At 57.3% G+C, this 19,980-nt stretch overlaps 2 protein-coding genes across 4 annotated transcripts in view; one reads left to right on the top strand and one right to left on the bottom strand.

Moving 5' to 3' along the window:
- Window positions 1–656: 656 nt before the first annotated feature.
- LOC105478559 (SIX homeobox 5) lies at window positions 657–4,910 on the top strand. The gene is made up of 3 exons (XM_011735996.2): window positions 657–1,558; window positions 2,451–3,256; window positions 3,501–4,910. The coding sequence occupies exons 1-3, from the start codon at window positions 759–761 to the stop codon at window positions 4,109–4,111; spliced, it is 2,217 nt and encodes a 738-aa protein (XP_011734298.1). The 5' UTR covers window positions 657–758; the 3' UTR covers window positions 4,112–4,910.
- A 130-nt stretch (window positions 4,911–5,040) lies between these two features.
- The window catches only part of MEIOSIN (meiosis initiator), a 40,210-nt gene continuing 25,270 nt past the window's right edge, over window positions 5,041–19,980 (bottom strand). For 2 of the 3 annotated variants that reach the window (XM_071087169.1, XM_071087168.1), the window contains exons 6-15: window positions 17,562–17,699; window positions 16,301–16,546; window positions 14,590–14,698; window positions 13,381–13,481; window positions 11,316–11,471; window positions 10,859–10,932; window positions 7,846–8,046; window positions 7,530–7,774; window positions 6,165–6,254; window positions 5,042–5,622 (exon numbers count right to left, since the gene is read on the bottom strand). In XM_071087169.1, coding sequence (XP_070943270.1) covers window positions 5,475–5,622; window positions 6,165–6,254; window positions 7,530–7,774; window positions 7,846–8,046; window positions 10,859–10,932; window positions 11,316–11,471; window positions 13,381–13,481; window positions 14,590–14,698; window positions 16,301–16,546; window positions 17,562–17,699 — 1,508 coding nt within the window. In that variant the 3' untranslated portion in view covers window positions 5,042–5,474. Of the gene's footprint in view, window positions 5,623–6,164; window positions 6,255–7,529; window positions 7,775–7,845; window positions 8,047–10,858; window positions 10,933–11,315; window positions 11,472–13,380; window positions 13,482–14,589; window positions 14,699–16,300; window positions 16,547–17,561; window positions 17,700–19,980 lie in introns of all 3 variants that reach the window. The other variant, XM_071087167.1, reaches the window with a different exon arrangement.

Raw genomic sequence — 19,980 nt, 5'->3', positions numbered from 1 at the left:
CTAGCGGGATGCGAAGCGGACGAATCAGGGTTGGGGGAGGAAAAGCTACGGGGCGGGGCCTTGGCGTCCGGCCAATAGGAGGGCGAATGGGCCACCCGGAGGCACCGCCCCGGCCCAGCTGTGGCCCAGCTGTGCCACTGAGCGTCGAGAAGAGGGGGGATGGGCTGGCAGCGCGCGGCCATCCTCCTTCCACTGCGCCTGCGCACGCCACGCGCATCCGCTCCGGGGACGCAAGCTCGAGAAAAGTTGCTGCAAACTTTCTAGCCCGTTCCCCGCCCCTCCTCCTGGCCAGACCCGCCCCCCCTGCGGAGCCGGGAATTCCGAGGGGCGGAGCGCAGGCCGAGATGGGGAATGTGGGGGCCTGCAGAGGACCCTGGAGACGGAGGCGTGCAGAAGCTTAGTCTCGGGGCGGAGGCTTCGCGCCCTTAGCCCTCCTGGACGGCCCGTTACCTTCTGCATTGTCCCGATGGGGAAACTGAGGCCCTGAGCCAGAAGCACACGCTGGGGGGGAGGCAGAAAGCGCGGCCAGAGGCGGAGGGAAAACAAAGGGAGAATCACAGACAGACGGGAGGGGAACGGACACACACACGGGGACAGAGACCCGGGTCTCGCCTTCCCGGCGTGGGGCGCAGTCGGCCAGGGAGAAGATCGAGAACAGCGGGGAGTGGGGGCGAAAAGGGGGGACAGGCGGGGGAGGGGGCTGGGGAAAGCCCAAGGGAGGAAGAGAAGGAGGGAGGAACTTCCCAAAGTTGCAAAACATGGCTACCTTGCCTGCGGAGCCGAGCGCGGGGCCGGCGGCCGGGGGGGAGGCGGTGGCGGCGGCGGCGACCGAAGAGGAGGAGGAGGAAGCGCGCCAGCTCTTGCAGACTTTGCAGGCGGCCGAGGGTGAGGCGGCGGCGGCGGCCGGGGCCGGGGCGGGCGAAGCGGCTGCGGGAGCGGAGGGCCCGGGATCCCCGGGCGTCCCCGGGTCGCCCCCCGAGGCCGCTGCCGAACCGCCCACGGGCCTCCGCTTCTCGCCCGAGCAGGTGGCGTGCGTCTGCGAGGCGCTGCTCCAGGCGGGCCACGCCGGCCGCTTGAGCCGCTTCTTGGGCGCACTGCCCCCGGCCGAGCGCCTACGTGGCAGCGACCCGGTGCTGCGCGCGCGGGCCTTGGTGGCCTTCCAGCGGGGCGAGTACGCCGAGCTCTACCGGCTACTCGAGAGCCGCCCCTTCCCCGCCGCCCACCACGCCTTCCTGCAGGACCTCTACCTGCGCGCGCGCTACCATGAGGCCGAGCGGGCCCGCGGCCGCGCGCTGGGCGCAGTGGACAAGTATCGACTGCGCAAGAAGTTCCCGCTGCCCAAGACCATCTGGGACGGCGAGGAGACAGTCTACTGCTTCAAGGAGCGCTCCCGCGCCGCGCTCAAGGCCTGCTACCGCGGCAACCGCTACCCCACGCCGGACGAGAAGCGCCGCCTGGCCACGCTCACCGGCCTCTCGCTCACGCAGGTCAGCAACTGGTTCAAGAACCGGCGACAGCGCGACCGGACCGGGGCCGGAGGCGGCGCACCCTGCAAGAGGTGAGGGGCCTCGGGCGGCGCAAGTCCCGCTCTCCTGGGGACATCCCGTCCACCAGCCCTCCTTCCCCGTGCCTATTACTGGGGCCGGCGTGCCGAGGTCCTTGGACACCTCCCGCTCGCAACCCCGGGCGCCCGCGGGGCGCGGGGACTAAGCGTGGACGGGACAGACACCCGCCCGGGCCCTCTCCCCGGCATCACTGCCCCGCGCGTCTCCTCTTCCAGCGGCTCCACTCCGAGCTCCTGCCCCAGTCCCATCGGTGTTGGGGAACCACACTGTGGGGCCACTAGAGGGGCTGCGGAAAGGGGATAGGGGCCTGTGGCCACCCTCAGCCCGCGTAGGGCCTGCTTCCCAGCCCCCTTTCTTCGCTGACCGTTACTCTTACCCACCCCCCCCCCCACACCCCCTCCGAGTCCCGACGGCGTGGTCCATCGTCTGCCTTTGTTGTGAAACGTGAACCTTCCCCAGCTCCGGTTTCCCTGTAACCCAAGCCCTTCCCCTCCCACCCTGAGCGCCGGCCTCTCCCTTCTCTGACGCCCCGCGGGGAGGGCACCGGGAACTGTGCTGGCGGCTGCTGCTCCCTCTCTCCAGGGCACTCGCCCTTTATACCCAACCAAGGAACTTTTAGGGCAACCTGAGAGCTCAGCCTCTGGGGACCCGAGGCTGAGGCAGGGGGAGAGCAAGGGCCTCTTCCCTTCCCAGCGCTTCTCTGCAGTGGTGTCCATGCAGGACTTGCAAAAGGCCCTGGGGTTTGGGGTGGTCTCAGAGAGGCTTCATAACGCCTGGAATGACCCACCGAAACTAGGGCCGGGAAAGGTGGGGGAGCAGCCGGCTGGCTCTGTGGGAGGCCCCACAGGCTAAGGGACCCCAGCTGACAGCCATTTCTCCTGCCAGCGAGTCTGATGGGAATCCCACCACTGAGGACGAGTCCAGCCGAAGTCCTGAGAACCTGGAGAGAGGGGTGGCCCCAGTGTCCGCCGAGGCCGCTGCCCAGGGCTCCATATTCCTGGCAGGGACCAGCCCGCCGGCGCCGTGCCCGGCCTCCTCCTCCATCCTGGTGAAGGGGAGCTTCCTGGCGGCTAGCAGCTCCCCAGCAGTGCTTCTCAACGGGGGCCCCGTCATCATCAACGGCCTTGCCCTGGGCGAGGCCTCCAGCCTGGGCCCGCTGCTGCTCACTGGGGGCGGGGGTGCCCCTCCACCGCAGCCCAGCCCTCAGGGGGCCAGCGAGGCCAAGACCTCCCTGGTCCTGGACCCTCAGACAGGGGAGGTACGGCTGGAGGAGGCTCAGCCGGAGGCCCCTGAGACCAAAGGGGCCCAAGTGGCTGTTCCAGGACTAGCCCCTGGAGAGGAGGTCCAGGGACCCCTGGCCCAAGTGGTACCTGGCCCCCCGCCGGCTGCCACCTTTCCTCTTCCCCCCGGGCCAGTGCCTGCTGTGGCTGCCCCACAAGTGGTACCACTCTCCCCACCCCCAGGGTACCCCGCGGGCCTGAGCCCCACCTCCCCGCTATTGAACCTACCCCAGGTAGTGCCCACCTCGCAGGTGGTGACCCTGCCCCAGGCTGTGGGGCCCCTGCAGCTGTTGGCAGCCGGGCCAGGCAGCCCTGTGAAGGTGGCAGCTGCAGCAGGCCCTGCCAACGTGCACCTCATCAACTCCGGGGTGGGCGTGACTGCCCTGCAGCTGCCTTCGGCCACTGCCCCAGGTACCCCCATCTCCCTCTCTCAGGCCTGGGTGAGAGCCAGGGGAGGGGGTGCAGTCATCTCAGAGGGAGGAGCTGTCAGTGGGCTCCTGGGGGGCATCTCATCCCTGGCAAGTCTCAGTGCCCCGAGGACAAGGCCCACTGGAAGGCTCCTTCTGCCCGCCCTCTAGCCGCACAGTCTCTACCTCTGCTTGGCTTGGCGGGCTCTCCTGGCTCTCACCTGCGCTCGGTCCCTTTCTCCCCACAGGAAACTTCCTCCTGGCCAACCCTGTGTCTGGCAGCCCCATCGTGACGGGTGTGGCCGTGCAGCAGGGCAAGATCATCCTCACCGCCACCTTTCCCACCAGCATGCTCGTCTCCCAGGTCCTGCCGCCAGCTCCTGGCCTGGCCCTGCCCCTGAAGCCAGAGACAGCCATCTCCGTGCCCGAGGGAGGCCTCCCGGTGGCCCCCAGCCCTGCTCTCCCAGAGGCTCACGCCCTAGGCACCCTCTCTGCACAGCAGCCACCCCCCGCCGCTGCCACCACCTCCGGCACCAGCCTGCCCTTCTCCCCTGACTCCCCTGGCCTCCTTCCCAACTTCCCAGCGCCCCCACCGGAGGGGCTGATGCTGTCACCCGCAGCTGTGCCTGTCTGGCCAGCAGGGCTGGAACTAAGCACAGGAACAGAGGGGCTGCTGGAAGCAGAAAAGGGGCTGGGGACACAGGCCCCCCACACCGTGCTGAGGCTGCCGGACCCCGACCCCGAGGGGCTGCTCCTGGGGGCCACTGCAGGGGGTGAAGTTGACGAGGGGTTAGAGGCTGAGGCCAAGGTTCTGACCCAGCTCCAGTCGGTGCCTGTGGAGGAGCCCTTGGAACTGTGACCCAGTGCGGCCCTGTGGCCTTTCCCAACAATGGTGCTGAAGATGCAGGGACAGGATTGGGAGGAGGGGGCCCCAGAAACACGGTTGCTGAAGACCGCAGCCACCACATCCTTCTGCCCGGGTGGCCTCTCCAAGCCCTGGTGGTGCTCGGGGTCGCGTCCCTGGCTGCCTCCTGTCCAGGTCTCCCTCCCCCTGTGGATGGGAAGCTTCTCTGTTACAGCCCTCCCCATGCTGTGTCCTACCATATACATGGGGGACCCAGGGTCCTGACTCAGGGGCCCTGCCCCCTCCACTTGGTACTAGCTGTGAGTGGAACACCCTGCCCCAGGGCCGGACTTCCAGCCCCCAGAGCCCTCTCCCAGTCACTCCCTGAAACACTATTAATAGCTCTGCTGATAGCTGGTGTTGTCACAACTGTCTGGAATCCAAAAGTGGAGGACAGGCAGCCCCGTGCCCCCAAGACTGGAGACCCTCCCCAGTGTGGCATTTCCTGCCGGGGGCGGGAGGGGGCAGCTGTGGGGAGGCGGGGGTCTTCCCCCACCAGCTCTCCTGGACTCAAGCCCTTGTCCTCATATCCGGCCCAGACCAAAGATTCCCTCATTCCTGGGGGCAGCCCTGCCACTGTGTCTCCTTTGTATCCTAAATCTTTATTTTTCTAGGATATGTTATGCTTCCATTTTCAATTAAAATAAAATTACCGGACTACACCACCACCAGGGGTGTGGGGTGCCTTCCAGGGGCGGTCCAGAGGAGCTCGGAACACACCCGGCCTTCCCACTGCTGCCTCCCGAGGGGGAAGAGGGGTTTGCGTTCAGATGCACGGGGTGGCTGGGGAGGGGGTGGCAATGAGGCCTCTTGCAAGCCACAGGCCTCCAGATGAGGGTGGAAGGAGCACCCCAGTGGGGCAGCAGGGGGACGCGGGAGGGCCTGCCCTTGTCTCTCTTGCTGGTAACAAAGGTTCCACTTGCTTTATTTTATTTAAAACAATAAATAGTCTAAAAATAGAACAGGAGAGGGAGGAGTAGGGTGAGGTGAGCATGAACAGGGTTGCAACTGTGTGGCTCGGGTGGGGACGGGAAGGGGAGAGGGGTGGGTAAACTTCACCTTCCAACACCCCGCATTTCATTTTGGGTTTCCTTCCTAAGCCTGGGGGAGAATCGAGGCAGCTGCGGGCAACTGGTGCTCCAGGCAAACGTGCTCAGCAGTTGGGGCCAATCAGTGCCCCCCTCCGCAGTCCCATGGTACCTGCATTCTCAGGGGCTGGAGGCCCAGGAGGGACAAGTTCATTCATGGGTCCTGGCTTCCAGCAAGAGCTGTGGTTGCCATGAGGGGTGAGGGGAGCGAGGTGAGGGGCCGCCCTTTCTCACTGGATGTGCGGGGGCAGCGGCAAGGCCTTCTCGGCCAGCAGCTGGTAGAAGGGCTTGGGCGTCTCCCAGTCCTCAGCCTCGCTGCTGGAGCCATCCTGCTTCACGATGCGGTTGTGCTGGCGGCTGAACCTGCGAGCCTTGGTGCTGGGGAGACGGCGGCAGGACGGCCCAGCTTCCTCACTCGCCTCCCGGGCATCCCTGTCCCACCCCCAATCCTGTGGCCCCCACAGCGGCCTGGGCCACCGTTTTAGCCTCTACTGGGCGAGCCTTGGGGCCACCAAGTCCTTGTCTGTAAAATGGGACTCAGCCAAGGGCTCTGGGTTGTGTTCAAAGTCAGGAGCCAGGGCAGGTGGCAGCTCCTTGAAAGTGGAGGGGACAGGGTTTGGGGGAGTTGAGGTGGCCAAGTGACAGAAAAATCAGACCACACCCCAAGAAACTCATGTGGCAGAGACGCAAAGGAATTGAGGCTGGGGGTCCTTGTCCGGGCTCAGCTGTTCCCCAGCTTAATTGTGGTATGCACCCCTACACCTGTGTCACTCCCAAGGGTTTCATAAGAAGGGGCAACACGCAAATTCCTCGGCCCAGTCTCCCATGCCATGACACCCAAGGCTCCAGAGACAGAGCAGGTTCCAGGGCAGGGAGGCCCTTCCAGCCCCCACCCACAGCTCGGGGCCGGGGCCTCTCACCAGTATGGCCTCCGCTCCTGCTGGGTCATCACCCGCCACAGCTGGGCCAGCTCCTTGGTGGCAGCTGTTGAAGCTGTTCCAGGACAGGATCTGGGACAGGAAGAAGGAGGAGGTAAGGAGAGGCCTGCAGGATACCCTGACTGAGAACTCAGACCCTTCCTAGACTCGTGGGTCTACAAGGCCTCCAAGACCACCCTCGGGAGCTGAGGATGCAGACGGAGCTGGACTCAGTGGCTGTTCACAAGGGGGCATCCGGCATCCCAGGAGCGTGCAGGGGACCTGTGGCCACCGCTCCTGGCCCCCACATCTGGATCTTCCTGTAAAGGAACGAGCTCTTCTCCTCTGTGGCTTGGGGGGCCTCCCCATCCCCTGGCTCCAGGCCTGACAGTGACTGGTTCCGGATTGGCACGAGATCTACCAAAGTCAGTCCCAAGGACTTTGCTTAAAACCTCAGAGACCTCTGCTCCCCCCGGGGTCGCTTGGGTGGGGGACGGGACCCGAGCCTGCGCCTCCTGGGGTGATCCCGCCTGCCAGAAAATGAAGCCAGCACAGAAGACAGCGGAACTGAGCGAAAAGGACAAAGATTCCAGACAGCCTGTGTGAGCCCTGAAACCAACTACATCTCAAGGCAATCTATACCTGCCCTTGTTTTCTAGGTTATATAAGTCAATTCATTTCCTTTTCTTGCTGGGCCTGAGGCTCACACGTGTAATCCCAGCAATTTGAGAGGTCAAGGCAGGTAGATCACTTGCAGGTTTTGAACTCCTGGCCTCAGATGATCCGCCCACCTCAGCCTCCGAGAGTGCTGGGATTATAGGCATGAGCCACTGCGCCTGGCCTATTTTTTTTGAACAAAGTCTCGCTACCAGGAACGCAGGTGAGGCGTTCGAGATCAGCCTGGCCAACGTGGTGAAACCCTGTCTCTACTAAAAATACAAACATTAGCCAGGAGTGGTGGCACGCCTGTAATCCCAGCTACTCAGGAGGCTGAGGCAGGAGAATCTAGGAGGCAGAGGTTGCAGTGATTTGAGCCCGGGAGGCAGACATTGCAGTGAGCCGTGATTGTGCCACTGCACTACAGCCTGGGCGACAGAGTGAGATTCCATCCCCTCCCCACCCCCCAAAAAAGTCCTTTTTTCTGAAGGCTAAAGTCTGAATTGGATTTCAGCGCTGACAATGGATGGACCCTGTCCAATACAATGGGGCCGGGTTCAATTCTGGGGAAGAACTGTGGTCCAGGAAGAGTTTGTGGGGTCTGGGATGGGGAGAAAGTGTCAGACAGCTGTGAGGAGCGGCATGGCCAGGCTACGGGCAGAGAACGAAGCCAGGGCCTTCCCCAGGGCCAAAGACGGACCCCCTACCCACCGGATATACTGCTTCCGGTTCATCCTGCAGAACATGATGAAGCCATTGACACACTTCTTCTTCATCTGGGGTGGGCAGGGGCCTTTCTTCTTCTCCTTGGGCTTCACGGGGGCTCTGGCTGCTTGGCCCTTCCTGGCCTTTTTCTCAGCTGCTGGCAGGGGTGAGGTCGGCCGGGTGGGGGTCCATGTGGTGTCTTCGTCCTCTTCGCTGGAGCCCGGCATGCCCGCAGGGTTGGCCTGCATATCCTGGGGGAGGGAGAGGGTGGTGAGAGAGGAAGGAGGCCCAGCTGGCCCTGGCGTGTGGCCGTGTCTCTCACCTCTCGCTGCTTCCACAGGGGCTCTGAGTCGCTGTCCTCCGAGCTGGAGCTAGAGCTGGAGCTAGAGCTGGAGCTGGAGCTAGAGTTGGATGGCACCTTGCTGTTCCCGCTCAGTGAGAGGTAGCAGTGGTCCAGCGAGACTGAGGACCGGTGCAGGCTGTGGGACTCAGGAGGGTCTTTGGGGGCCTTGGAGGCTGTGTCCTGGGGCATGACGAGGGAGAAAGATGGGAGGGGAGACAAGTGGTGCCCCTTCATCCCCCCAATACTGCTTTTCTAGGACGTAACATGAGCATTAGCAGCAGCTCAGATTGGCAGGGTGTGGTGGCTCATGCCTGTAACCCCAACACTCTGGGAGGCTGAGGCAGGAGGACGGCAGGGCCAGGAGTTACAGACCAGCCTGGGCAACATAGAAAGACCTCGTTCTACAAAAAATAAGAAAAAAAAAGGCCAGGCACAGAGGCTCATGCCTGTAATCCCCACACTTTCGGAGGCTGAGGCGGGCGAATCACCTGAGGTCAGGAATGCAAAACCAGCCTGGCTAACAGGGCGAAACTCTGACTAAAAATACTAAAAAATTCGCCAGGTGTGGTAGTGGACGCCTGTAGTCCCAGCTACTCTGGAGGCTGAGGCACGAGAATCGCTTAAATCCAGGAGGCGGAGGCTGCCGTGAGCTGAGATCGCACTACTGCCCTCCAGCCTGGGCAACAGAGTGAGACTCTGTCTCAAAAAAAAAAAAAAGAAGGCCAGGCGCGGTGGCTCAAGCCTGTAATCCCAGCACTTTGGGAGGCCGAGACGGGCGGATCACGAGGTCAGGAGATCGAGACCATCCTGGCTAACATGGTGAAACCCCGTCTCTACTAAAATATACAAAAAAAAAACTAGCCGGGCGAGGCGGCGGGCGCCTGTAGTCCCAGCTACTCGGGAGGCTGAGGCAGGAGAATGGCGTGAACCCGGGAGGCGGAGCTTGCAGTGAGCTGAGATCCGGCCACTGCACTCCAGCCTGGGCGGCAGAGCAAGACTCCGTCTCAAAAAAAAAAAAAAAAAGAAATTAAATTAAGTTAAATTTTAAAATAAGTTAAAAAAAAAAAAAAAAAAAAACAGCTGGGCATGGTGGTGCATGCCTGTATTCGCAGCTACCTGGGAACCTGCGGCGGGAGGGTCATTTGAGCCCAGGAGTTCAAGGCACTGATCTATGATGGTGACACTGCACTCCAGCCAGCCTGGGCAACAAAGCAAGACCCTGTCTTTCTCTCTCTCTTTCTTTTTCTCTCTCTCTTTCTTTTTTTTTTTTTTTTGAGATGGAGTCTTGCTCTTGTCCCTCAGGCTGGAGTGCAATGGTGTGATCTCAGTTCACTGCAACCTCTGCCTCCCACGTTCAAGCAATTCTCCTGTCTTGGCCTCCTGTGTGGCTGGGGTTCCAAGTGCATGCCACCATGCCCAGCTAATTTTTGTATTTTTAGTAGAGATAGGGTTTCATCATATTGGTCAGGCTAGTCTCAAACTCCTGACCTCAGGTGATCTGCCCACCTCAGCCTCCCAAAGTGCTGGAATTACAGGCATGAGCCACCACGCCCAGCCACGCCCTGCTATTTTTTTTTTTTTTTTCTTTTTTTTTTAGACTAGGTTTCGCTCTTGTTACCCAGGCTGCAGTGCAATGGTGCCATCTCGGCTCACTGCAACCTCCACCTCCCAGGTTCAAGCGATTCCCCTGCCTCAGCCTCCTGAGTAGCTGGGATTACAGGCATGTACCACCACACCCGGCTAATTTTGTATTTTTAGTAGAGATGGTATTTCACCATGATGGCCAGACTTGTCTCCAACTCCTGACCTCAGGTGATATGCCCTCCTCGGCCTCCCAAAATGCTGGGATTATAGGCGTGAGCCACCGTACCCGGACAATTTTTGTTTTTGTTTTTTTTTTTTTTGGAGACTGAGTCTCACTCTGTCGCCCAGGCTGGAGTGCAGTGGCTGGATCTCGGCTCACTGCAAGCTCCGCCTCCTGGGTTCATGCCATTCTCCTGCCTCAGCCTCCCGAGTAGCTGGGACTACAGGTGCCCGCTGCCTCACCCGGCTAGTTTTTTGTATTTTTTTAGTACAGACGGGGTTTCCCCGTGTTATGGTCTCGATCTCCTGACCTCGTGATCTGCCCATCTTGGCCTCCCAAAGTGCTGGGATTACAGGCTTGAGCCACCGCGCCTGGCCAAGTTTTGTATTTTTAGTAGAGATGGGGTTTCCCCATGTTGACCAGGCTGGTCTCGAACTCCTGACCTCAGGTGATCCACCCGCCTCAGCCTCTCAAAGTGCTGGGATTACAGGTGTGAGCCACTATGCCCAGCCTAGTCTTTTGATTTCAGTTTCCTCATCTGTAAAATGGGGCCACAGGAGACCCTGCTTTGTATAGTAGTTGTAAAATGATGTGGGAAGCTGGGTGCGGTGGCTCACACCTGTAATCCCAGCACTCTGGGAGGCCGAGGTGGGCAGATCACTTGAAGTCAGGAGTTGGAGACCAGCCTGGCCAACATGGTGAAACCCCGTCTCTACTAAAAATACAAAAATTAGCTGGGTGTGGTGGCAAGCGCCTGTAATCCCAGCTACTCAGGAAGCTGAGGCAGAACCGTTTGAACCCGGGAAGTGGAGGTTGCAGGGAGCCGAGATCACGCCACTGCACCCCAGCCTGGGCAACAACAGGGAATCTCAGTCTCAAAAAAAATAAATAAATAAATAAGTAAAATTAAATAGTTGTTTTTTTTTTTCTATGCGCACCTGGCAGCTTTTATCCTTTTTATCCAATTCATTCCACGTGCCCAGCACAGAGCCAGCATCTGGTGGCCACTGGCAGGTGCACAAAGGGTGGAGGGTTTTTAAGGATGAGGAGAAGCGTGAGTGGAAGGAGAGATGGGTAGATGGCGGCTGAAAAAAGGGTGAGGGAGCGGATGAGTGAATGAAGCCGTGAGTGACGTGTGTGGAAAGACGGATGGATGTATCTGTAGACAGAGGGGCGGAGGATGTCTACCTTCTCCAGTGGGGCCTCCTGCGTGTAGGCTGAAGGTGAAGACTCCAGATCTAAGCACACTTCTTCAAAGAAAGCTGCCAGGGAGGGAGACCAGAGGGGCTGCCAGAGCAGAAATGCTTCTCCCACACCGCCAAGCTTCGGCCACGCTGTCCCTGCTAGCTGGAGTCCCCGTCTCTGGCGTTTTCCTTCAGGATCTCCCACCCTGTTTCCAAATCCCACTCACAGCCCACTCCCCTGGGTCACTTCCAACACACAAAGTGAGCCCAAGTCCTGCTATGGGCTTCTAAAGCCACACACGCACCACACCAGCCTGTGGCTGCTCCCCCACTAGGCTGTGGGCTCCTTGAGGCAGGGCCAGGGCAGGATTTACCCTGGGCACCCAGGACGGCCCCATGCAGGCCTGGCCGCCGTATGTTTCCCGAATGAACTAAGCATCAGGGCCAGGCCCGGGCCTCACCTTGGGTCAGGTACTCTGTGCCATCCTCCAAGATCTCGTCTGGCAGCAGTTTCCCTGGGGAGCTGAAAAGGCTAGGGCTGAGCCCGAGGATCTCACTTGGGTGGCCTGTTCCACTCCAGACATCAATCTGGGGAGGCCCCAGGGACAGTGGGCTCCCTGGAAAGGAAACAGCAGACTCAGGGGTGTGGCCAGAGATCACCCTCTCCCCTAGCACAGCAGCTGGCGTTGAGGAGATAGTGCCTGATGCTTCGGAAAGCGAATCTCAGTTTCTCATTTTGAATTCTTTTTTTTTTTTTTTTTTTTGAGACGGAGTCTTGCTCTGTCACCCAGGCTGGAGTGCAGTGGCCGGATCTCAGCTCACTGCAAGCTCCACCTCCCGGGTTTACGCCATTCTCCTGCCTCAGCCTCCCGAGTAGCTGGGACCACAGGCGCCCGCCACCTACACCCAGCTAGTTTTTTGTATTTTTTAGTAGAGACGGGGTTTCACCGTGGTCAGGATGGTCTCGATCTCCTGACCTCGTGATCCGCCCGTCTCGGCCTCCCAAAGTGCTGGGATTACAAGCTTGAGCCACCGCGCCCGGCCCATTTTGAATTCTTGATTGGAGAAATGAAGAGGCAGCTGGGCACGATGGCTCACGCCTGTAATCCCAGCACTTTGGGAGGCCAAGGCAGGTGGATCACTTGAGGTCAGAAATCGAAGACCAGCCTGGCTAACATGGTGAAACCCTGTCTCTACTAAAAAATACAAAACTTAGCTGGGGGTAGTGGCATGTGCCTGTAGTCCCAGTTACTCAGGAGGCTGAGGCGGGAGAATTGCCTTAACCTGGGAGCAGAGGTTGCAGTGAGCCGAGATCGTGCCACTGCACTCCAGCCTGGGTGACAGAGTGAGACCCTTTCTCAACATTAAAAAAAAAGAAGAAGAAGAAATGAAGCGAAGTGACGTTTGGCATTATGTCAGGGATGGCCAAAAAAAAAGAAAAATCAATATCATAATGTACAAAATCCCATAGGCTGATTATAACTACCTGCAGCTCTACAATAAGAAAGATTCTGAGGTCAGGTGTGGTGGCTCATGCCTGTAATCCCAGCGCTTTGGGAGGCTGAGGCACGTGGATCACTTGAGGTCAGGAGTTCAAGATCAGCCTGGACAACATAGTGAAATCCTATCTCTACTAAAAATATAAAAATTTGCTGGGTGTGGTGGTGCACACCTGTAATGCCAGCTACTCAAAGGCTGACACAGAATCACTTGAACCTGGGAGGTAGAGGTTGCGGTGAGCTGAGATAACGCCATTGCATTCCAGCCTGGGTGACAAGAGCAAAACTCTGTCTCAAAAAAAAAAAAAAAAAAAAAAAATGGATTCTGAGGTCGAGAGCAGTGGCATGTGGCTGTAATCCCAGCTCTCTGAGAAGCTGAGGCAGGACAATCCCTCGAGTCCAGGAACTGGAGGCCTCAGTGAGCTGTGATTGTGCCACTGCACTCCAGCCTCAGGGTGAGAACTTGTCTCAAAAGAAAAAACAAAACAAAAACACAAAAAGAGGTCGGAGGGGTGGCTCACACCTGTAATCCCAGCACTTTGGGAGGCTGAGGCGGGTGGATCACCTTGGGTCAGGAGTATGAGACCAGCCTGGCCAACATGGTGAAACCCCATCTCTACTAAAAATACAGAAATTAGCCAGGCATGGTGGTGGGCACCTGTAATCCCTGCTACTTGGGAGGCTGAGGCAGGAGACAGAGGTTGAAGTGAGCTGAGATTGCGCCACTGCACTCCAGCCTGGATGACAGAGTGAAACCCTATCTCAAAAAATAAAACAAACAAACCAAAAAGAACCAGAACGATTCTGAGGCAGTGTCTGGGCTCAAGGAAAGAGTGGTGATTGATTAGCAATGTCTGCCATGGCAGCGGTGGTGGACAGATGGCAGGTACACTGCATGTTTGCCTTCCCTGTGCTTAGGGGATCTCTATTCCCTTTCCTGCCTACCCTCTTCCATAGAAATCCTCAGACTGGAAGTATGGGAAGGCCCACACCAGCCTACAAGGAGGAAAGACAGAGTTGCAGTCACCTTGGGGGCTGTTCTCTGGGGTCCAGGCAGGAAGCCAAGGGTCAGCATCTAGGGACCCTTTGTCCACATCCTCGCTGGAATCATAGAACACCAGCTTCTGCCTGCAAGAGATGGAGTTTCAGAGTCAGACACACAGGCCCCGGGCTGGAAACTGCTATAGGGCCCTTTGGCGCTCTGCACTGGCCATGGGGGAGTGCTGGGGGCATAAAGCTCAGTCAGTTGAGACTCCCATCCTCAGAGAGCTTACAGTCTCATGAGGAGAGCCCAGACCGTAAGCAGGCGCTGCAGACGACAGGGCAGTGCTGTGACCGAGGGCATTGGAGGATGAGCCAGTGGAGGGCAGTGGGCTCAGCCTGAGGGATGGGTGGTTTTCCAGGGGCACAGGGAAGCAGGCTATCCAGGAAGAAGTACTGGAATGTGAGAAGCTCAGAGGGGCTGGCGCAGGGCTCCTGGGGAATGGTGAATGTGTGGCGGTGTGAAGTGTGAGTCATGGGTGAAGGGCAGGAGAGAGGGCTGACGAGGTGAGTTGGGGGCCACTAAAAGTCTCACAGGCCAGGTAAAATATCGGGGCTGGGCGCAGTGGCCCATACCTGTAATCCCAGCACTTTGGGAGGCTGAGGTGGGAGGATTGCTTGAGCCCAGGAGTTCAAGACCAGCCTAGGCAACATAAGGGGACCTTATTTCTACAAAAAATAAACATAAAAAAAATTAGCTGGGTGTGGTGGTGTGTGCCTGTGGTCCCAGCTACTCAGGAAGCTGAGGCAGGAGGATGTCTTGAGCCCTGAAGGTTGAGGCTGCAGTGACCTATGATTGCGCTACTGGTCTCCAGCCTGAGCGACAGAGTGAGACCCTGTCTTTAAAAAAAAAAAAAAAGATACTGGACTCTATGCTGCAGGCACTGAGGAAAGGCTTTAAGCCTCAACCTCCATGGTCAAGGTCTCTGTGTTGGAAAAGCCATGTGGTCCATGAGGATGAGATGGAGGGGAGACAGAGGAGGCAGAGAGACTGGTGAGGAAGCTGTGACCATGTCCAGGAAATGGGAAGTCAGGCTTTCCTGTGAGCTCACAGTGGCAGGCACAAAGCTGGGCCCCCACTGGTGCTCAAGGGGCACCCGCAGAGGACACACCTTGGCCTCTCTTCCCACTACCTGTCACCCACGCCAGACCAAACGCCTCAGCGCCGCAGTCAGTGCCCTGGGGACTCTCTTACCTGGGATAGGGCTGGGTCTTGTTGAGAAAATGGATCCTCGCCACATCTTCCTGGGCCAGGAGCGCAGGGAAAGGCATGTCATCCTGGACACTGCCCTGGCACCAGCAGCCTAAGGGGCAGATCAGGGTGAGCATGCCTGGGGACTAAGCCAAATTCCAGGAAGCCCAGACGCAGGGGACAAAGGGGTGCCAGCTTCTGCCACACACCCTCTCACTCCCCAATCCTAGTCCAAACCTCAGGATGCAGGGTATCGCATCGGTGTGAGGCTGAGGGGTGCCCCAAATCACCCCTGGGTTTTTTGAATCCCACATCCCTATCAGAAGCTGTAATGGGGGCCGGGCACAGTGGCTCACGCCTGTAACCCCTGCACTTTGGGAGGCCGAGGCGGGTGGACCACAAAGTCAGGCGTTCAAGACCAGCCTGGCCAAGATGGTGAAACCCCGTCTGTACTAAAAATACAAAAATTAAGGCTGGGTGCAGTGGCTCACGCCTGTAATCCCAGCACTTTGGGAGGCCAAGGCGGGCAGATCACGAAGTCAGGAGTTCAAGACCATCCTGGCTAACACGGTGAAACCCCATCTGTACTAAAAAAAACAAAAAAAAAATTGGCCGGGCGCGGTGGCTCAAGCCTGTAATCCCAGCACTTTGGGAGGCCGAGACGGGCGGATCACGAGGTCAGGAGTTCGAGACCATCCTGGCTAACACGGTGAAACCCCGTCTCTACTAAAAAAAATACAAAAAACTAGCCGGGCGAGGTGGTGGGCGCCTGTAGTCCCGGCTACTCGGGAGGCTGAGGCAGGAGAATGGCGTAAAAACCCGGGAGGCGGAGCTTGCAGTGAGCTGAGATCCAGCCACTGCACTCCACCCTGGGCGACATAGCGAGACTCCGTCTCAAAAAAAAAAAAAAAACAAAAACAAAAAAAAAAATTAGCTGGCCATGGTGGCATGCGCCTGCAGTCCCAGCTACTCAAGAGTCTAAGGCAGGAGAATCACTTGAACCCAGGATAAGGAGGTTGCAGTGAGCTGAGATTGTGTCACTGTACTCCAGCCTCGGCGACAGAGTGAGACTCCGTCTCAAAAAAAACCAAAAAACAAACAAACAAACAAAAAACAGAAATTAGCCAGGCATGGGGGCAGGCACCTGTCCCAGCTACTCATGAGACTGAGGCAGAAGAATCGCTTGAATCCAGGAGGCAGAGGTTGCAGTGAGCCAAGATCATGCCACTGCACTCCAGCCTGGGCGACAGAGCAAGATTCCATCTCAAAAAAAAAAAAAAAAAAGAAAAAAGAAAAGGCTGAATGAACAAATAGAGGAACGAGAGGACTTGAAGCCTCAAAGCCTCGAGCTCTGAACTCCCTCCCTCTCGCCTAGCTCTCTGCTTGAACACATCACCACACCTTTTCCAAACCAGTGCAGTGACTGGGGTACAGGAGAGCCCAGTGAGGCCTGAGGTGGAGGCCCTGCCCTCCTCCCTGGTTCTGTGATGGGAAACCCACACAAGACGATGCTGATCTCGTCCCACCCTTACAGCCACGACACAGCCTGCGATGAAGACCACCAGAGCAAGGCCACAAGCTTGAGAAGTGAGACGCGGTGTTTCCTATTCACTGCTGCAGCCCTCACTACCGGTACTGTGTCTGGTACACAGCAGGTGCCCCCAAAGTGGCATCTCAATGAAAGAGTAAGTTCAGAGTGAGGAAAGAGACCCACTCGAGATGCCACAGTGGATGGTGTCCTCGGCCAGATCCAGCAGCGTCAGTTGGGACTGTCCTCCTTTTCTATCAGCTGGAGGCGAGGATGATGCAGGCCTCGGGTGACCACAGGAGTCGGGGCACCTTGGAGGGGTGGTGGTCCCCACTGTGCTGCTTCCTTTCTGGTCTGGGGATGGGGTCACCAGCTTCTCAGGCTTGCTCAGGGCCAGGGAGCGGCGAGGCTTCGGAGTCCGAGTCTGGCTTTCTGGGGGAGCAGAGGTTCAGGTGTTAGAGGGGCCTGGAGGTCACCTGCCTGTCACCAGAATAGGGTTCAGGTGGGAAATGTCCGTGTCTGTGTCAAAGCTATGCCTGGCCCGGTATGGGTATGCCCAGATCCTCAATCACAGGCCCCTTTGTTCAACCCCTGTCCACGTGTGAGAATCATCTTGTGATCTTTAAAAAACACCAGGCAGGGTGGGTGCGGTGGCTCACGCCTGTAATCCCAGCACTTTGGGAGGCCGAGACAGGCAAATCACAAGGTCAGGAGATTGATACCATCCTGGCTAACGTGGTGAAACCCCGCCTCTACTAAAACAGAAAAAATTAGCTGGGTGTGGTAGTGGGCACCTGTAGTCCCAGCTACTGGGGAGGTTGAGGCAGGAGAATGGTGTGAACCCGGGAGGCAGAGCTTGCAGTGAGCCGAGATCGCGCCACTGCACTCCAGCCTGGGCGACAGAGCGAGACTCTGTCTCAAAAAAAAAAAAAAAAAAAAACACTGACCAGGAGCAGTAGCTCACGCCTGTAATCCCAGCGCTTTGGGAGGCCAAGGCAGGCAGATTACTTGAGGTCAGGAGCTCAGGACCAGCCTGGCCAACATGTTGAAACCCTGTCTCTACTAAAAATACAAAAATTAGCTGAGCATGGCAGCAGGTGCCTGTAATCCCAGCTACTTGGGAGGCTGAGGCAGGAGAATAGCTTCAACTTGGGAGGCAGAGGGGGCAGTGAGCCGAGATGCGCCACTGCACTCCGGCCTGGTGGACAGAGCGAGATTCTGTCTCAAAAAAAAAAAAGAAAAAAATACTGATTCCCAGGTTCTGCCATAGACCAGTGAACCCCAAATTTCTGGGTGTGAAGCCTCAGTGTTAATACAAGGAGGAGTTGGGAGTTGAACCCAGGCATAGGGTGCTGAGAAGGCCCCCAGAGTAAGGACATCCCTGGAGAAGGAGCCCTGCTCCTGGATGACCTGGGCTTCTGGTTCCGCCTCCAGTGACAGCTTGTACCTGATGCCTGGGTCAGCTTCTTCTTCCGAGGCCTCTGGCACGCCCCCTGGAGACGGGACTTCTGAGAGCTTGGGGAGCTGGAGGGGGTAGAGTGTCTCCTCCGCCTAGCTGGGCCCCAGGCTGGATTCTGACTCAGCCCTGCAGGGATGGAGAGGGAAACAGGTCAGATCCCGCACTCTATCTGCACCCAGCCGGCAGTTCCTGTCTTCTAGACAATGCTCCTCAGTCCCGGGTCAGGGTGGGACCCCAGGCTGACATTACAGTGTGAAAACTGAGGGCTTATCCAAGGCCGCTCAGTCAGGACTGTGAAAGTAGAGGGTGAGAACTCAGGTTTCTTCAGGGCTGTTTTGGGCCTTGGCCCAGGGGGAGAACGGAATCAACACTTCCCCAGACTGGGCACCTTGAAGATGCTTCGCTTCACCCTCTCCCCGCCCACACCAGCTTCTCCTCCAGCCTTCCTCAACACAGTGAGGGTCCCTACCCAACTCCCCCACTGGGGCCTTTCCCTCTGGCCTCTTGATTCTTCCTCGTTAACATCTCCTAGGTTTACTCACTTCTATCCACATTCTCAGCTACAGAGCTCGCTTGGGCCTAATTGTCCCCTGTCTAGATCACTCCGAACAGTGTCTTTCCTCATCTCCCTGACTCCAGTCTCTCACTTCATGACCAGTCCTCTACACTACGTGTTAGGGACAAAAATTAGCTGGGTGTGGTGGCGGGTGCCTGTAATCCCAGTTACTCGGGAGGCCGAGGCAGGAGAATCGCTTGAACCCAGGCGGTGGAGCTTGCAGTGAGCCGAAATTACGCCACTTCACTTCAGCCTGGGCAAAAGAGCGAGACTCCGCCTAAAAAAAAAAAGAATAAAAAGAAACTATCTGAGTAAGAGTTTGCAGGCATGAGAAGACACATGCGGGGTGTCTGCGGATGGCAAGTCACTGGGTGTGATTAGAGGTCTGCATGGCATGGAGATGATGTGTGTGGGCTCTGAGCCAGGTCCTGACTCAGGTTCATCTCTGTGACCTTAACCTCTCTGTGCTTCAGTTTCATCACCTGCAAAACGGGGCCACACTAGCTTCTCCCTTCTGTATTTGTCCTGCGGATTAAATGTGAGTTAATACATAGAAATAAGTCAGACTTGGTGACCCACTCCTATAATCCCAGCACTTTGGGAGGCCAAGGCGGGAGGATCGCTTGAACCCAGGAGTTTAAGACCAGCTTGGACAACATAGTGAGACTCTGTCTCTACAAAAAAAAACAAACAAAAATATTAGCCAGAGACAGGCATGATGGCTCACATCTGTCATCTCAGCACTTTAGGAGGCTGAGATGGGTAGATCACTTAAGGTGAGACCAGCCTGGCAACCACGGCAAACTCCCGTCTCTACTAAAAATATAAAAATTAGCTGGGTATGATGGCATGCGCCTCTAGTCCCAGTTACAGCTAGAGAGAGACTCCATCTCAAAAAAAAAAAAAAAATTATCTGGATGTTGGTGGCACGTGCCTATAAGTACAACCTACTTAGAAGTCTGAGGCAGGAAGATTGCTTGACCCCTGGAGTTTGAGTCCTGGGAGTTTGAGGTTACAGTGAGCCATGATCATGCCACTGCATTCTAGCCTAGGTGACAGAGTGAGACCCTGTCTCAAAAAAAAAAAAAAAAGAGGCCAGGAGCGGTGGCTCACGGCTGTAATCCAAGCACTTTGAGAGGCCGAGGTGGGTGGATCACCAGAGGTCAGCAGTTCGAGACCAGCCTGGCCAGTATGGCAAAACACCGTCTCTACTAAAAATACAAAAAAATTAGCCGGACATGGTGGTGGGTGCCTGTAATCCCAGCTACTTGGGAGGCTGAAGCAGGAGAATCGCTTGAATCAGGGAGACAGAGGTTGCGCTGAGCCGAGATCGTGCCACTGCACTCCAGCCTGGGCAACAAGAGTTAAACTCCGCCTCAAAAAAATGAAAAAAACATACCACAGCACCAGGAATACACCAGTCCCCTAAGGCTAGATGTGCTGGGTGCTGTCACTGTTACTGTAGTGTAAAATATACTTGTAGAGGCCTGGGAGGCAGAGGTTGCAGTGAGCCGAGATTGTGCCACTGCACTCCAGCCTGGGCGACAGAGCGAGACTTCGTCTCAAAAAAATAAATAAATAAAAATGAATAAATAAGCCTGGCCAACATGGCGAAACCCCATCTCTACTAAAAATACAAAAATTAGCCGGGTGTGGTGACGCATGCCTGTGGTCCCAGCTACTTGGAAGGCCGAGTCAAGAGAATCGCTTGAACCCAGGAGGCAGTGAGCCGATATTGCGCCATTGTACTCCAGCCTAGGTAACAGAATGATATTCCATCTCAAAAAAAAAAAAAAAAAAAAAAAAAAACCAAAAAAAACACACACACACACACACATACACACACAAATG

The sequence above is a fragment of the Macaca nemestrina genome, chromosome 20 (genome assembly GCF_043159975.1).
Source record: "Macaca nemestrina isolate mMacNem1 chromosome 20, mMacNem.hap1, whole genome shotgun sequence".
Lineage (NCBI taxonomy): Eukaryota > Metazoa > Chordata > Mammalia > Primates > Cercopithecidae > Macaca > Macaca nemestrina.
This window is presented reverse-complemented; position numbering and strand designations above follow the sequence as displayed.

Excerpts from the sequence above, each read along its gene's own strand:
- LOC105478559 (XM_011735996.2), top strand. The coding sequence starts at position 759 with ATGGCTACCTTGCCTGCGGAGCCGAGCGCGGGGCCGGCGGCCGGGGGG. Across the intron at positions 1,559-2,450 it reads GGCGGCGCACCCTGCAAGAG|CGAGTCTGATGGGAATCCCA; the intron begins GTGAGGGGCCTC and ends TTCTCCTGCCAG. Across the intron at positions 3,257-3,500 it reads GCCTTCGGCCACTGCCCCAG|GAAACTTCCTCCTGGCCAAC; the intron begins GTACCCCCATCT and ends TTCTCCCCACAG.